The 18,298-nt window shown below is 43.5% G+C and overlaps 1 protein-coding gene across 1 annotated transcript in view; it reads right to left on the minus strand.

Moving 5' to 3' along the window:
* RHOBTB3 (Rho related BTB domain containing 3) overlaps positions 1–18,298 on the minus strand; it is a 38,438-nt gene that overhangs the window by 15,953 nt on the left and 4,187 nt on the right. Inside the window, exons 3-8 of the mRNA XM_074855823.1 lie at positions 17,179–17,774; positions 16,789–17,005; positions 7,326–7,518; positions 4,932–5,083; positions 2,951–3,062; positions 1,676–2,044 (exon numbers count right to left, since the gene is read on the minus strand). Of these exons, the coding sequence (XP_074711924.1) occupies positions 1,676–2,044; positions 2,951–3,062; positions 4,932–5,083; positions 7,326–7,518; positions 16,789–17,005; positions 17,179–17,180 (1,045 nt within the window). The 5' untranslated portion in view covers positions 17,181–17,774. The remainder of the gene's footprint in view (positions 1–1,675; positions 2,045–2,950; positions 3,063–4,931; positions 5,084–7,325; positions 7,519–16,788; positions 17,006–17,178; positions 17,775–18,298) is intronic.

Genomic DNA, 18,298 nt, shown 5'->3' on the forward strand with positions numbered 1-18,298 from the left:
AGCCTTGATGTTCTCGTAGGTGTCCCAACAGCTTTCTTGGAAAAATGAAAAGTGTTGACCAGTGTTAATAATAAGTATATAATTATAATAATAGCTATAAACAGTATTTATCTTAATACTCTTTGCTGGGGTAAGTCTTAAAGACACCATGGAGACTCCTGGTAACTCTCAGCTCTGATCCCCAGGGCAAGGAAGAGTCAGAGACAGATGAAGCTCAGGGTAAAGCTGAGCTCAGCCCAGCCCTGACAGCGCTCTGCTGCAGACAAGGCTGGAACAGCCCACGGCGCCCGCATCCCTGTCAGCCCCTGTGTGCCCCGCAGGGATGGTGAGGGCTTACAGCCCCGTGGGCATCATGTTCATGGTCCTGAGAGGCTGAAAGCAACGATGCTGCCTCACGATCTGATCCCTTCTCAGCCTGTGCCTCAAGTGTCGTCACCTTTTTTCAGGCTGGTACGGCAGAGCTTCGCCTGCAGCCGTGCAGTTTCCCACCTCTTTGGCTGGCATAAACAAAAGTAAAAAGTAAAGTCAGCGCACAAAAGGCAGCAGACACAAGTCGTAAATGGTAACAGATGAAGACACTGCACTTATCTATCACCTGCTGAAGCTCCAGCTTTAATCCTCTATTCATGTCACCGATAAATAATTTTTAAAATAATCAACTCAAACTGAAAAACCTCTGTATCTGCTCTTTATGCTTGACACTGGTTTGGAAAGAACTGAAAGGGATGTTTTCAATGTACAAACTCTAGCTGAAAGCTGAAGGAGTCTCCCTTGTACCTTCACAAGCCAGTGTTCATGTCTCAGCTACCAAGGCAGAAATCCTCTTCATATTTCCGGCAGGTATCAGTCTACAGGTATTGACTAAGCTACTTTATAGATGCAGCTCTAACATTATAATTATTTGTGGCTTTTTTAATTACAGTTAAAATCAGAATGCATCATTAAATCCCCTGCTAATTCTTTCAACAAACATAAATTATATATCCTTATGTACTGACAGCTTGCAAAATATTTTATAAAGAGCAAACGGGTATCAGGTACTTCCCGAAAAAAAAAAAAAAAAAAAAAGGTCTTTCACCTGAGGAATCCTAAGCAATATTTGAAAATTTAGAAAAATGTCAGTGCCATTTTAATAGACAGCTGGCATTAGGTAGGGGAGGTCACTGCCTGAATTGGTAGCAAAACTCACACAACACATCAGACCCCCCTGTGCTCCAACTAGTCGTTGCTGTTTTCAGCAGCACACCCAGAAGAGAAACCACCTGAGATTCCTTAAGTAACCCGGCACTCTTGTCAATGTGTTTAGAACATACAACCATTTTAAATATTTTAAGAGCCCCAAATCTGAAACTGTCTCAAACGCTAGATATTTTTGGCAGCGCTTTTGAAGATTATTGATGTTAGCTTACGGACTTTGTGTGGTAAAATATCACGCTTAGTTTATGTTCATTAGATTTGGGGTGCCAACTAATTTAATTTGTATTAAATCTAGGCGAAGGGCTTTTTGCATATAGACATTGTTTGTAACAATCACAAGGGATAAAATGGATGTAGCCACACGGCAGAACGTCATCTCCCCACACCAAGGTGTGTTCCTGAGCCTGATGCACGTGCTCCTTCGTGAGTCATCAGCTGTAGGAGAAACGAGTAGCCGGGCCCGTTCTGGGGAGGGTACCTGAATAGATGAAGTGGAGGATGTCTGGGAGACAAGAGAAGAAGACGGAGTCCTTCACCACCACCCTCACCGGCGGGACGCAGGCCGGGATGCCGTGGGGGTCCGGGGGCAGGGCTGCCCCCGCCTCCACCGTGAAGAGGGTCTGGGCCGTCCGCACGATGGAGGCGTCGCGGATGTCGGCCGGGCTCTTCACCCCGAAAAGCAGCATGAAGAGGTGGCTGGCGGAGCAGAGGATGATCTTGTGAGCCTCCACCACCGTGCTGAGGTCTTCGGGGTAGAACGCCACGTCCGCGCACTGGCAGCAGCAGAGCAGGTTGTGCAGGTCCGCGTCGTAGTGCGAGGCTTCGCCCTTTAAGATCGGCATTTTTTCTGCCAAAGACAAACAGTTGGGCTGTAGAACTGAAGCAAGTATTAACTGCAGGACAACTCTATGCCCAGAGACCTGATCAAAGGGAGGACAATTTCTGCAAGAGGTATTCGATAAGAAAATTTCTTATATGCCATTTGAGTATGTTTAGTAAAACACTCTAAAAATGGAAATACTTGGCAGAGTAAAATAAGAAATATAGCAAATACTTAGCTTAGCAAAAAGTGGCCATCCTTTTATGAAACCTCTTTAGGCACTTGCATTTGAAAGAAACCTTGCCTGTGAATCCCAAACCTAAGGGATCTGACTGAATTTCTAGTACGTGCGGTAAAAGACAACTACATATTTAGAGGTAACTACTTGTCAATAATTATTTCACTGAACAAATGCATCAGATTTGCAGAAATCACATGCAGGAACTCACGTGCAGGGGCCTACACCTCTGTTTTATTTGCAGCAAATCATTTTTTTTTATTTGCAGTAAATAAAAATATTACTTGTTTTATTTGCAGCAAATATTTTTTTTTATTTGCGGCAAATAAAAATATTACTTGATGACATTGTGGAATAATAAAGAACAATGTAATGACTTTCTTTTATAATTTGTCTGTGAAGCTTGTATGTAAAGCTTTTATTAATTAACCTTTGCATTGTTTCATCAAGTGCAGCAGAAAAAACACTCATTTTTGTCTCAAATAAATTAGAAGCCCGTTGTAATGTTACATATTGCTATGCAATTCTCCACAAATTCATTAAACCATCACTAAAAGATGATGCAACTAGAGCAACGTAACCAGAATAGCTGATGATAGATAGCACAGCTTACAGAAATGATCACAGAATGTTAACTGAGCAAAGGACATGACACACATAACGAACGAGACTAGAGACCAGACTTCGGCGAGCACCTGGCTGTTCAAGCTGAGGTGGTTGGATTCGATGGCACTTCTGCATCTTTTTCCTCGTCTTCATTTTTTCAGATGACTTCTGATTCAAACTTTGGATCATAAAATACTCCAGCTAAAACACAAAAGGTGTTTTTAAAAAATCCTAGCTATTTAAGGACAACCTAGACGTCAAACTAAGGAGAACGAGTGGATGCTGTAGGCAGGACTGAGGCTCCTGCCACCTGAACAGTCATCCAGGAGAGTCCCAGCACCCCTTTACCAGCAGCAGGTACCAAATGTAGTTGGAATTAACACAATTTAAAGGTCTATTTATTCAAATGATGGTGTTTAATTCTCTGGTATTTAATCCTCCTAGAAATGACAGGCACAAAGATATTCGGTTTACCGACTTCCATGGATGCTAATTACAGGATTACAGAGAAGAATAAGACTTGATGGATAATGATCAGGTGCAAGTGATGGAAATAACAAGATCATAAACGATCTCTTCAGCTTGCAGATAACCACCACCACCACGCAACGCTACCGTGTCCCCTGAAAAAGTCACATCACGGGGTGATCTTTGCAGGCAAGGTTTGTTCCACTGGGACAGACTACGAGCGTCATCACTGCAATAAAAAAATGTACCCAAGGGGAATTGATGCCTTTTACAGGAATGAAGAGGCACGAACGACGGTTCAGTTCAAGTTAATGCATGTCTTAAAAGCTTTTATCACCCAAGGTATTACTGTAGCACATATAGTGCTTTCTAGAAACCAGAAAAATACTCTGGCTGGACCAGCTGTTGAGTGGCTTTCTCCTTTTTAACTGGAAATTAAGAGACCCAATAAAAACTGTCTGACTGTTGTGCCAGATATTCCAAGTCACTACCAAATCCCATGGGAACACGCTGTACTTACACACCAGGGACAACAGCACCGACCATGTGAAATTACTGTGCTGAAATAACTGCATATTTTTTTTGTGCAAGTCCAGGTGCCACTGGGAAAGTAACCAAAAGGTTCAAAAAAAAGGGGCTGAGCTTAAAGCACCTCATAAAACTGAAAATGAAGCATCAGTGTAAAATAATTTTGTGGAGAAGACAAATAAATCTGAGAGACTGTATTTAGAAACTGCTCAGTGGGCTTCCCTGTCTTCAGGAGAGTGGAAGAAGAATAAGCTCATTAGAGGCGGGACATTTTAACAAGCTTCTCAACTTCTGCCTTGCTCAGCTTCACTGCAGCTGACCCCAGGCTCTGCTCAGGATTGCAAACTGCATCACGACTGCGAGCTGAGCAACCACAAGAACATGCCAAAAAAACTAGGCAATTTACCAATCTTACCTGTCTTGCTTTGCAAGTAGCACAGCTGTAGGAGTTTGAGCAATTAAAATTTAAAATATTGAAATATTATGGAATAATTCAGCTTGGAAGGGACCTGTGGAGGTCACCCACTCAGGGCACCTGCTCAATACGGGACTCATCCTCAAAGTGGGATGGGGTTGTTGAGTGCCTTGTCCAGCTGGGTTTTGGTTATCCCATCCCAGCAAGATAAAAGGACAGGAATAGAGCAGGAAAAATTCTAGAAGTAGTCAAAACCAGAGTACCCTCAGTACTGCCACTTTGGCTAGAATCATAGAACCACAGAATTCCAGGATGGTTTGGGTTGGAAGGGACCTTAAAGCCCACCCAGTCCCACCCCCCTGCCCCAGGCAGGGCCACCTTCCACTAGCCCAGGTTGCCCAAAGCCCCGTCCAACCTGGCCTTGAACCCTTCCAGGGAGGGGGCAGCCACAGCTTCTCTGGGCAACCTGTGCCAGGGCCTCACCACCCTCACAGGGAACAATTTCTGCCTTAGATCTCATCTAAAACTAGCTTTGGGGGGCGACTTGCCCTCGGTGGGAGGGCTCGTGGTGAGCCTCCACTCACTCTCCAAAGTCCTGACATCACCATGCACCTTCTGTGCACATCACCCTGCTTTCAGCCCGGGGGTTTCTCACTCACCACTCCTCCAAAGTAATTCTGTATGTAGAAATCATTAAGAGCGTGCAATTCAAGGTACGTGGCTCCTAGTTCCTTGGCAAGCTGAACTCCCTCGGTGGTGGTGACACAGCTCCTCCTGTCTGAAGTGCACAGGGGGCAGGTGCAAGGTACTCCTGGGGTAAAAAGTCATGGAGAAAAAGCCATTTTTGTCAAACAATCCAAATGTCCAAAGCTCAGCGTACATTACACCAGCGTTACTTTACATTCGGTTTTGCTAAGGCGGAAAAGTTAAGCAGGACTTGACTTCCAGAAGCCAGGTTTGGCTTAGGGCCACGGCATCCTTATATGCACAGGTGCTGTACAAGTCTGCAGGTGTTACCATTCATTAATGTCAGCCTTCAACTTGTTCAATTATTATGGCCTGTCCGTGCAGGAAGCATGGACAATAACAAAGGGAAAAATTTCCACTGCCGTCCCGGCTGTTATGGGCATGTACATACTGCAGAATATGAATCAATTATATATATTTTACATAATTTTTTTTTTAAGCCAAAATAAGTATTTTTAAGATTATGCTGGTTAACTGATAAAAATCTGTTAGCCCCGCCAGCTGAACTTTGCTTAAGGCCAGTAAGAACTTGCCGGCTGTGGATGTGCTTTCAAATGCGCCGTGCATGCTCTACGTTAATTTCCTCTGCTCAGACCTATGGATAACGTGTAATAACACAGCTTTTTTTAATTTCTTTTGGCAGCAGCATTTGCTACTACAGAGGATTAAGATCTTAGTAATTTGTGTGAGCAAACTGCTGTGTTCACAAATACCTCCTAGAAACAAAAGGGTTCTGTGTGTGCACAGCAGTCTGCTCCGGCAGGTCCCAAAGCGAAACTGCGGCTGCAGAGCCTGACTTCTCCCACGGTCACATTGGTTAGGGAGGAAGGAAAGAAAAAAAAAGAAATGAGAAGAGAAATGCCAGTAGTGGGGTCTCTCAGATTGGTGGTATCGTGTGCTTAAATAAAAAGTGTAAGAAACGGTGTTGGGGAAGACAAACATTAGTTTAGCAAGACCTTGCCCTTAGAATGGCAGATTTATTACCCCTGTATAAATCAGAGCCTGAAAGCATTTCATCATTATCCATTAATTACTAAAGGGAATAAAATAAAGGTTTAATTCTTAAGAGTTCTTTAACAGCCCTTTCTCAATCACCGACCAAAAAGGTATAGAATTGGACCCTGGCAAAACTGAGCATTATGTCCCCAGATGACACACTATTAACAGTATATTAAACTATATGTTTATATAGTTTAATATTTCTTTGTACATTATAAAATAAATCTACATCCATCGTGTCCCTTACTCATAGCAGGATGGATGCTCAGAACCACGTTTCTGTCAAAGTCATTAAATAAAAGACGACTCCCAGGCTCAAGTTTTGCATTCATTGTCTTAGGAAAATAAATGTTTAAAAATTCAGGCCCCATGATGAAAAAGACAACGAGAATCAAGAAAAGCACAATGCAAAACAGTTGGAAATGCAGAATAAAGTTTGTATCTCTACTGGTGTCTGTACTACTCTTTCTGAACTTTATTTCCCTGGTGTGAACAGACAGGAGCCACTGCCGTCTACCCAGACCACGGCTGTGTTCTCAGCAGCGCTGCCCTTGCCAGCTGCTGGACACTTGTAAGTCCACTCGGTCCTTCCACAGTCGTGCAGCTTCAATTTTCATGTTGATTAGACACCAACAACTTCTGTGCTAGCTAAAAATTCAGTGTGAAATTGATTTGCACCATTCTCACAGCAGACTACTGCCCAGCCTGGGCAGGGCCTTGTGTGAACGCACCAGCTATACCCTAGCTATACCCTAGCTGTACCCTAGCTGTACCCTAGCCACTCTGCTGTGGCAGGTCACCTCTGTTGACGTGGCAGCACGTGGCACTTCGTGGTACCCGAAGGGCTGATGTGTCCGTTCAACATCCTCGAGAATTTTGAGGCATTTTCCACCTCCCCTCCAGCTGATGGACTTTGTTTTAATCCCCTCATGCACTAGAGATATTTTATACCTGAGACATGGCCAGAGGGACCTCAGAACCCTAGGGTTCACCTCTTACACTCAAATGTACGCTGCCTAATCCAAAACACTGGATTTAATCTCCGTGTGGGATGGCTCCACAAGAAGAGCCCTTGCAGAGGTCAAAGCAGGATAGGATGCCTTTCATCTCCAGGGTTAATTAAGCATAATATTCTTGCCAATACTCCAGACTACAGAACCATAATACATGCACATATTACTGTCATCCTGACAGACTAATTGTTTCTGTTAACAGCTTGGAAGAACAATCAGCTTCTACTGAAATTACAGCATCTCTTAACTTTCAAGTGAGGTTTTAACTATTCCTACAGAAGACTGGATACATACCATTTTTTCTTGCCCCAATCGCAGAAATTATTACTGGAACAGAACAGAGGTTCAATGCTTTTTTTATCATTGGGACATAATTATCCTTTAGTTCTTGAAATGAAGTCCTGTCATTGATGGAGTATTTAATCACAATAATATCAGCTCCTCCAATGAGACTGCGAGAGGTGTACCAGTCACTGTCAAATATATCCTAAACAGAAAAAACACTGATCAGAGATTTCCTGTCTATAAAGGAAAAGGTGAACTATTCAACAGTCTTAATGCAAAACCTTACAAAAGTATTTTTAACTGATAAATTAATCTCTTATTTGAAGACATTCAACAAAGAGGAGAATTCATGCTTTGTAATTTCCTTGTCTGGAGAACAAGTTGCTGATTATAATAAACAATAAATCTCTTTTATGAATTCAGGAATTCTTCAGGAAGAAGAAAAATAGCATTTATCTAGGAATATACTTTGCAGGAAGAAACTTTACTGGTTTAATTACTTCACTTCTAGAAGTGTTCATTAGGCAAATAAAAGCAGATTTAGTAGTAGAGGCTTGCAGCAATTCACACAAAACCATTATTTATCATAATATTTTAGGGAAAGATTTATACAGAACTGTGCTATGTACCCAAGAACCTTTAAACACAAGTTTCACCAGCTGGGTGTGATTTTTATCTGCTTCACAAGGGCTTCCATGTAGCCTTAACAAGTGTTAATGTCTTCAGGACAGGCCTTTAATCACATAACTAAACTTTCTTTTTTGATTTCACATTCAATTTGTCATTGTTCTGTGCTATAAGCGTAGGACTTACACTCCAAAATTATTTTGTATCCTGTTAATTTACAACTGTGCCGTATCCACATGTAATATACAGTTATTACCTGTATATTTGTCATGAGAGCTATAATTTCACAATTTCTATTTGCCTAAAGGTAGCTCATAAATGCCACTGAAAGCCATGGTTTGCACATACGCTCAAGTGAAAATTCTTGACAGAAATCTGGAACGGGTCCAGAGAACTGAAAGTCAACTTGAAAAACTAAAATATTATGACATCTTGGAACAGAGACCTTATTGCAGCTTTTCAATACTTTAAAAGGGCTTTTAAGAAAGATGGAGAGAGACTTTTTACTAGTGCCTGCAGGGAAGGAATAAGGCAAAACAGTTCTAAACTGAAAAAAGGTAGGTTTAGATTAGCTGTAAGGAAGAAATTGTTCCCTGTGAGGGGGGTGAGGCCCTGGCACAGGTTGCCCAGAGAAGCTGTGGCTGCCCCCTCCCTGGAAGGGTTCAAGGCCAGGCTGGACGGGGCTTTGGGCAACCTGGGCTGGTGGAAGGTGGCCCTGCCCATGGCAGGGGCGTGGCACTGGGTGGGCTTTAAGGTCCCTTCCAACCCAAACCAGTCTGTGATGCTGTAACAGTCCTGTACAACATGAGGCAAAGCCAGAAGAACTTGGGATCTTGAGAAAAAAATGGAAACAAGCAATGATGAAATAAAGTTGTGGAAGAGAGAAGTAAGTGAGCACGGAAGAAGTGACGAAGGGACACAAATTTTGGGTTGGGGATGGTTAATGTGATTTTGAAGAACAGGTCACAGAATAAAAGCATTGCAGGTGGGAAACAGAGAAATATATAAAAGATCATTAGTATCAACAAGTGTCTTGCATTGTCAATATGATTATTTCTGATCACTTCAAAAGAGGTGTTGTTTCAAATCTAGGGTGAGGTAGCTGCAATACTCTTAAGTACAAGAGGTAGCGTGAACTTGACAAAAGTGTATTAGCAAATATTTGCCTAGACTGTCAGTGCACATCACACCCAATTTAGGGCTTGCCTTTACAAAGAAATAAATCAGGAAATAAAATTAAAGTATAATAGGTATTCCTGTTAATCTCTTTAATGTGTGTTCTTGTTCTGTAATAAGAAAAGCACAGACAATTAAAAATGATCAATAGCTGTTCTATGATTCACCATGTTGACAAGAGCTTTAAGAGCACTGCTCTTGGTATTTGTTTTTTCAGCCAACTCAGTAAGAGACTATTATAATCCCAAGCAAAGGAAAATCTCCAGAATCATTTAGGCTGTGTTAAAAACGTTTAATGGAAAAAGTCGATACAAACCAAAAATTACCACAGAGTATTTAGTTGTTCTGTGCTGGCAGACTGAAAGCATGCCTGTTGCTTTGCAATTTCTTTCTAGCTGCCTGGCTTCAAGCTCAGCCCAGGTTTGCACATACCCACCTTGACAAGCTTGGTGATAACCAGCAGTATCACCAGCAAGGTCTAGAGGACAGGCACACAAATACAAAAGAACTCTGCCAGAACTTTAAGAATTAATGATAAAAAACGTTTATGGGAACTTCTTACAGAATGTACTATGTGTTTTTTACACATAGCGATATGTTTGTATGTGGTTTATAGCTCCCTCCATTTTACAGTGGAGCTATATCTCAAGCGCATCATGACACCATTTCATGTTACCAAACAGAAAGATTTTGGGAAGATTTCTAAGTTTTTGCTCAATATGACCACAGCCATGCCCAAGGAAAGAACCAACTCTGACTCTTGTGCTCAGCTTCAGCATAAACCTAGTCCTGATCTAGAGCAGAGGACAGGGCTTCTAGACACCAGAGTGCCCAGAGCTGTGGCTCCATCCTGACACCAGCTCCCCAGCAGCAGAGGACAGGACACCAGGTATCTGATACACAGCCAGACACGCACTCTGCCCTCATCCTGGCTCACCAAGGAGAGCATCGTCCAGCACAGCACCAGCCTGGGAGACCCTCCATGCCCTAACCTCAACCAGTGGCAGCTCTAATGCTCTTCTTGTTGATGGGAATCTCAACGGAGTATGACGTGTGGTTGTCTGCATGTGCCTCCTCATGCATGTAACACAATAGTGTCTGAAGAGGTCAATATCATACAGCAAAACCACACAAAGGCGCTTTTTTTTCCTAATGAAAATAATGCTGATTAAAAAAGTACTTATATTTTGAAAAACAAACAACAAAAAGAAAATATGGCCATTACCTCATATGATTCCCCTCCCCTTTTTGTACTTTGCCCAACTCGCCACATTTCCATCTCTGCAGGTGTGGGGAAAACTAGCAAAATCCTTACTGAAAACAGCCTCACAGGTGTGCAAATACAGCTCCTTGTTTAACTGTCGGGCAAAGAAAACCTATGGAAAGGTGGGGCAGGCTGTAACAGCTTCCCAGGTGTGTGCGGTGGGTTTGTGGAGGTCTGTGCTTTCTGCCACTGCCCTCTGCCACCACTGTGTGTCTCTCTTAATCCTATCAGGAAGGATTTTACCCAAGTTTATGAAGTTCTGGTGGGGATGGATCCCACTTCCCCAGCGTAAGGGCCGGCCCTGCGTACATCAAGAAGTGAAAAATGCAGAACGCGCCAACCCAACATCTCCCAACACTTGGGTTCTGTTACTGTTGGGAAGTTTCCCTGTGCCCTCATTTATTTGATTTAATAGCCCTGAGAACCCATTATTGAGGATGGATGTCATGTTTAAAAACACAGAGGAGAAAGACATGTTTCAAAGGTCTTATTGCAATTATTTTCATTTTGCATCAGGACTAGCACAGACTGCTTGGATTGCTGCTCTGTGCTGGGAAAATCCTCCAAAAACATCCCCGACAACAAAGGGTTATTTGCCCAAGGCATCACTGAGACAGAACATCTGGAGCTCCTTGATTATCACTTTTAGGGAAGCTTTCATGCAGAAATGACAGAGGGAATTTCTTTAGACGATGAACACCGGTTCAGACCCAGGAATAACGTTAATTCCAGGCTCCATCTATGAAATTTATGTAGCAGCTACTCCTCATTGCGCTTCCTGCTCTTGTCATTTCCCAAGACAGCCATTGACAAAAGGAAAAAGTAACTGCATAGCTAAGGTTATTATAATATGACCTTAGTAATTATAATTATACTCCTGTCGCTATTCCTCTCAGGACTTATTAGAAAAAAAACTTCATTCTTTCCTTGCGTGTCTCCATTGTACACGCCTCATAATATATTCTTCCCATTAGTAAATCATACTTCTCAAGCATTAACGTTGAAAATAAAGCCTTCAGAGGCAAAGAAGACCCGATTTTCCTAGAAAATCACATGACCCCTCATGAGGACAATACTTGCTTTGTTAAAAATAATTTATGAATGCCTTTATGGAACAGCAGTGAAATCCACTGTGCCCTTGCAATGCCCACACTCCTTCTAAAAGCTGCTTGCAAATGTCCCCACGTCCACCTAGCCCAGCCCTTGATCTGGGGCAGCAAACGCTCTCTGGGGGGACAAGGGAGCTTGGCCACCCCCAAGGACCGTTCCCCTGGCATCTCCCCAGGATCCAAGAGGGCTACACTGGGAATATTAAAGTTCATCTCTCTGTAGGACCCATTTACAGACCCATTCTCCATTAACAGAGCCTTCCTTCCAGTGATCATTTCCACACCACGTACCAGAGCCTTCCCTATTTTTTTCTTTGCAATTTCTAATCAGTCGGATCCACAGCAGAACAAATTTTGCAGGTGTACCCTCCATAACTTACTAGATCCCTGAACTTGCTCAGCTAAGTAACATGCAGCATAGAATGAAGTATTTTCTTCAGAAATCGAGGAAATTCAGACCACAACCCTAGAATGCCACGTTTGTTTTTCACTCGAGGCCTTTAAGTGTTTGAGCTCATCCAGAAACAAAATTAATGAAGGCTAGCATTGTCCTTTATGAAAGTAACTTAATAATATTGGTAAAAAGAACAATAAAGACACAGTAGGGAAAAAATTTTACTAGGATACTATCACTTGTTGTAAACTGCCAACTTCAGACAGTGAAGCTTAAAAATGAGAAAGGATGACATACTAAAAAATTAAAAGTTGCAAGCTATGGTTTTGTACTGAAGTAGTAATAGGATTACTAAAATTAATAAATAAATTTTAAGAGTGGATCAAACTCCTTTACATTTAGACATTTAAGAGCCAGCACAAGGATCACAAGGATGCTGCTGCAGGGAAAAACCCAGATAACACCACCATGGATAAAACCATGGAGATAAGAAAGCTCAGAGTTCAAAGAACTGGTACTTCCGGTGGGGAAAAAAAAAACAAACCCACAGAAAACTAAGAAAACACTTATGGAAAGATACTGTTGAACAGGAGAATTTGAAAAAAACAATTCACAGAACACCTTTTCAACGTCTCAGTTAATATACCTGGGGGAGAGTGACTCCCATGGAGGTCTGCAGCTCTGTGCGAGCCCCTCAGCAGCCACAAGCACGGGCGCAGGCCTCACCCAGCACAGGGCACTCTCCAAAACACAGCTGCTCTGCTTTCTCCTTTTAGAATCATGGAATCACAGACTGGTTTGGGTTGGGAGGGACCTTAAAGCCCATCCAGTCCCAACCCCTGCCCTGAGCAGGGCCACCTTCCACTAGCCCAGGTTGCCCAAAGCCCCGTCCAACCTGGCCTTGAACCCTTCCAGGGAGGGGGCAGCCACAGCTCCTCTGGGCAACCTGTGCCAGGGCCTCACCACCCTCACAGGGAACAATTTCTGCCTTAGATCTCATCTAAATCTCCTCTCTTTCAGTTTAAAACTGTTCCCCCTCGTCCTATCCCTCCCCCCTGATGACGAGTCCCTCCCCCCTTTCCTGTAGCCCCTTTCAGTCCTGGGAGGCCGCTCTAAGGTCTCCCCGGAGTCTTCTCTTCTCCAGCTGAACCCCCCAACTCTCTCAGCCTGTCTTTTGTAACATTTCTGCTACTGGGAACATGACGATGTCAGTGATTCTCTAGAAACTGGGCAGTTTTTATAAACTATGGGGAAAACAAAAAATTTTTGGAGGTATTGTTCCCTGGGGAAAAAAAACAAACCAAAACAAAAAACAAACAACACAACAACAAAACCTCCAACAACCACACAAAAAAACCCCAAACAAACAAAGACACAAAGAAAACCAATCAGGTGGCTCACAGAGGAAAAAAATTAAAAAGGACAGCAAGACCCCCAGCTCAGGACCAAAACACTCTCAGATCCTTATAGTCCTGCTCCAAGTGAGAGAGGAAAGAACAAGAGAAAGAAACAACAATGCAGGCAGGGAACACTCATAGTGAATTTTTCATTCTGCCATTTCTTTTCCAGCATCATAATTAAATGAATCAAAATACAAATTATAGCTACTACGCTATGATTCATTCTGAAGTTGAAGAAGATTCACTTGCCATCAGATGTTACAAATTTTGCCTGCACTTTTTCTGAAGTTTTCACTTGTATATATGCAGAAACATAACAAAATTCAGTGTAAAGTGACTGAAGTTGCAAACTACATGCAAGCCTATAAAATGGCAACTCAGTCCCAAAGACTGTTACATTTGATACAGAGTGCTAAATAAAGCAACCTTTCCAAAGCAAATCTTAAAATTCATCTTGCAAATTACTCCTTGTAAGATACTAGCTCCCACACTGAGGTTTACCCCCCAAAAATTAGGAAAACTGGGACATGCTAGTTTAGCATGCTTTATGAGAGCACAACTCAAGCACACATTAGGAACTGATCAGCTGTCAAAAATCATGATATTCAGCACGGATGTTAGCATATATATACATTTTTCCTAGTTCTTTATATCTCCTCTCGTCCTGGGTCTGTATTTTTTTATCAAGCTGTTTTCCAGCCACGTAAATCACAGGGATGTCGGCCCTGCACGTGGCAGGTATCAGCCTGCAGCTTTGCAAACGTTGCGCAGGACACCGTGGGCCGTAGGGATATACCCAGTGACCGACACACAGAGAACAACATGGTTTTGAAAACAGTGAGATTTTGCCTCCAGAGTTTGAAAAGTATGCCCCGCCACTACCTCTACAACCCCGTGTTATCTGCGTGAAGGTTTCCATCCTTCCCAAGTCACCCTGCACCCTGCCACGGGGCAAGGAGCTTCTCACAACGCGCTGCTGCTGTTCTGCGTGTCAGCAAACATGGATTTATCTTTGTGATTTTCTAAGCAAGCAGCGCAGAGAACACAGTACTGGCACAAACAGTTAAAATATTAACGGAGGCGCTGGGGGAAAGCAGCAGTCCCACGGCAGGTTGGAAACACGTTCCCCCGTGCCTGTCTGTGCGTCTGACGGGCATTGCCGTGGGTAGTCATGCCCAAGAAGATTTGCTTTTATCTCTGCCGTTTGGCAGACAGCTTTGGCCAATCTCAGCATATAAAATACCGTGCCCTCGTGACACTGCTGCTGCCGTTTCACCAGCCACGTGCCCACCAGGACGATGCCACCACGGCAGCACTGACCATCTCTTTCCTATGTCTCCAACCCATCAGTGCACAAGCACTTCAGCAGCGGCTGGAAAACCTTGCTGCAGCACTTTCAAAGAGACTGAGAGCACTGAATAAGACACCCAACATCATAATGCCATCAGGAAGGGTTCAACCGGAGACGCTGGAGCTGCTGTCTCCTCCTGCAGACTCAAAACAGTTGAGCAGTGTCCCGGGCTGACAAAGACATTGCAGCAGAGAGTTAAACACCAGCAGGCTCACGCTGTACCACAGTCTATCTGTCTCACAAGAGGGTCCCCCCCTGCCCTGGAGAGCTCCACTTGGTAAACTTGCACCCACGCTGCTTTTCCAGACTGATAGCTGTAGAGGACAAAGAGCTCAAGGGCACCCTTGAGTTTGGAGACTCACAGCTATCGGCGTACTCAGTTGCCAAGTTTATGTCTAAGACTGGCTTGACTTAATCACATGGATTTAATCTAGATGAGATAAAGATCTCAGCTAAAATGCAAACCCACCTTCATGCTGTGCTCAGACGAGGTGTAAATAATGCAAGACCCACCACACCACCACCTCTGCGCTTCGCTAACATGCAACAGGAATCCTCTTCCATAAGGAATATGACTTGAGGCAATGTCAGCCAAGTTCTGAATTGTGCTGTCCCATTTCCCCAGGCTGCCAGAGGAACAGTCCTGGCAGGGCCTCTGCGACACGGCAAAACCTGAGCATCCCGACTGTGGAAACCAACCCTGTTCTTCTAACCCCAGCAGGGAACTCGCCTCCTCAGAACAAACAACCTGCAAAGTCCACTCCACCTATCTGAGATGTCTTCTACTGAGCAAAAACATGCCCATTTTTCCTCATCATTCCCAGTAATAACCCTCCTGCCTCCTTTATCTGAGAAAGGAAAAAAAACAAGAGGCCTCAGAAAAGTAACACTGCAGACAATAACAAGCTACCTTTTCAAGGGCAAAAATAAGGTCTCCAGAACTGAAGAACCTTGTTTGGTATAAGACCAAATGCAAACAAAACAAGATAAAAAGACATGAACTGCATCTCCTCTCCAGGTCCTTTCTTCTGCCCTTCTCCAGCTACCCCTGCCTGCCTCCCCACCTCCCTCCCCAGCCTCCAATCCTCTGAAACACCCTTTGAAGTCTTACAGCCTTAATTTATATTCAGGAGATTTTTACTCATTGCTGCGCTCCAGTGACTCCAGCAAACTGCACGTGCGGGTCACATGCAGCCTCAAAGATTAAGAACAGGGTCCCCCAGTCCATCTGAAACAGTGACTGTACGTGCAGCTGACAAAAAAAGGGCGAGAAACAGAGAACAAATTGATAGCTAAACTGGACCATTCAATTTTAAGATTACAAACTTCTGTATTTCTGGAACTGTTGGGATTCCTGCAGATTCCAAAACAAGTTTCCCTCACAGGACTGCAAAAATCATCCTAAGGATAGAATTATGGACCTGAAACTGATTATTGATTTAATTTCTAAAAGCTGCTAAGCTTTATTTTTTTAAAATCATTAAGTAGTCATTAAATATGTTTTAATTTAGATTATCAGTATCATTTCTTACATAATCATTGATCTGCTCATACTCATAACTAAATTATCTCACTTACTAACAAAAGTGCTGAATACCTGGAACAGAGCCAAAATCCTTTCCATTTACCTTCAAATAAAGGAAGCAATGTTAAGCTGCGATTATTCATTATTACAGAAGTAAAATGACTCCATATACTGTATTTTGCAAAATATCAAATCTTATAATCTGTCACTTTGCAAAGCTGGAAAACTGAATGCCTTTTCATTTTTGCAGAAAAATATATACATTTTGTTTTATTGCTGATAAATATTTGGAGAGAGTGCTTATGATGCAGTGTCACAAAAACACGGTTCTTGTTTTCCACTGTATTATCGTCCATAAAATTTTTACTCAACAGCACAGTTGAAAATACCACCTTCCTGAAGAGGAGGTGGGCAGTGGCTTGTTAATGAGAAACTTTCTGCAGCACCTTCGAGACTTTGCAGCATTTGCCTGGCTACGTTTTATATGCTTTCAGTATTTGCAATGATCAACATATTAATAAAATCCCACAATAATGGAAATAATTTCAAATTAAGGTATGTTTTAATTTGATTAAAACCACTTATGCGGTTAAGCATGGTTATAAAAACTGAGACCAATCCCTTACCCAGACAGGACAGTCGCGTACCACCAGTCTGACATTTCCAAACACGCAGGCTTGGTACTCGGTAAAAACTGGGATTCCAACGTGACTGGCAGACAAGCTGCTGTCGATGTGGGAAATGAGAGCACTTCTCCCGAGATACGTATAGATCAGGCTCGACTGCTGGCTGTCTTCAGAAAACCCATCTCTTTCATTCCCGAAGGCTACAATATTAACCAACCTAAAATAAAAATAATAAAGGCAGAGCAGTGTTAACAAAGATGAAGGGCAGGGATAAGAGAAAAAAAAAATTAAAATCCCCTTAAATCAAAACTAACATATTAATCCTTCCGAATCCTCTTCCCTCCCCAGATTTCAACACCCCCCCGCCGTAACCAACAGCAAAACACATACATGATCTCAAATCCCACAGCAGGACGAGAGCGAAGCGGAAAAGAAACCTGGAAACGCCGCTCGCATTACAAATCCCCAGCTGGCTTGGCTGGGTTTTTTATGTGTCGGTGTCCAGGCTCAGCCTCGCTGCTGTGACCTCTGGGGCTCTTGTCGCGTTCCGTCCGGGCTGGCGAGTAACTCGGTGCTGCGGGCGATGGACCGCGGCCACACGCCGGAGCTGCGGCGGTGGGAGCGGAGTGGCAGCAGAGTGGGGACAGCCCAGGCGCTGGTGTCCGCGTTGCTCAGCGGCTGTGGGTGAACTTGAGGCGCCAGGCGAGCGGCCGGCCGCTCGGTCACGGCCATCGCATCCTGACGTCAGTCAGCGGGAGCCCCGCACACGCAACGGGGCAGAGCGAGCTGACGTCTCCGCAGAGCCCGCACACGCTGCGGGCAGGTCGCCCGGGGCAGGTGAAGGCGACCCAGAAGAGCTGCCTCCCCCCCTGCGCCGGGGGGGGGTGTTTGCAGGGCTCCGTTCTGCCGCCGCCGCGCAGGAGAAGGACCAGCATCACGACGCCGGGTCGCTGCCACGGCTCCTCCGCACCGCAGGGACCATCAGGCTGAAGGAGACAGCAGCGCGAAGATCCTCTGTTAAAGTATTTAAACCTTTTTTAAAAAAAAAATAAATAGTATCTATCTTTTCAATATTAGGCTGATAATTTCCTAAATGTGACGTTTAAAGCACTCTTTTCAGAAAGGACGATCTCTAATTACAATAAAATCAACACAAGCACCTGAAACCAAATCCATTCTAAAACAGCATGTTCCCTGTCAGATACCACGTTAGAGCAAGAAAACAGAGCAAAAATATTTTAGGCACACTAAACAATAAATAAACACTCACAGTAGTTTATTTATCTATAGTAGTATCTATATTAGTAGAACTATGTGAACACGCTTAATCCCACAGGCAGGAACTCATGCAACACAGGTTTTCATACAATTATCAACAAAATAATTAACAGACCTTTGCCTGAAACAGTCCCTACTCTGAGAAAGACACTGTTCCACTACTGGCAAATGTGGCTGTCACTGCCAAAGTTTTACAACCAGTACACAATATTGTACTGATTGGGTGGGCCAT

The sequence above is a fragment of the Strix uralensis genome, chromosome Z, assembly GCF_047716275.1.
Source record: "Strix uralensis isolate ZFMK-TIS-50842 chromosome Z, bStrUra1, whole genome shotgun sequence".
Lineage (NCBI taxonomy): Eukaryota > Metazoa > Chordata > Aves > Strigiformes > Strigidae > Strix > Strix uralensis.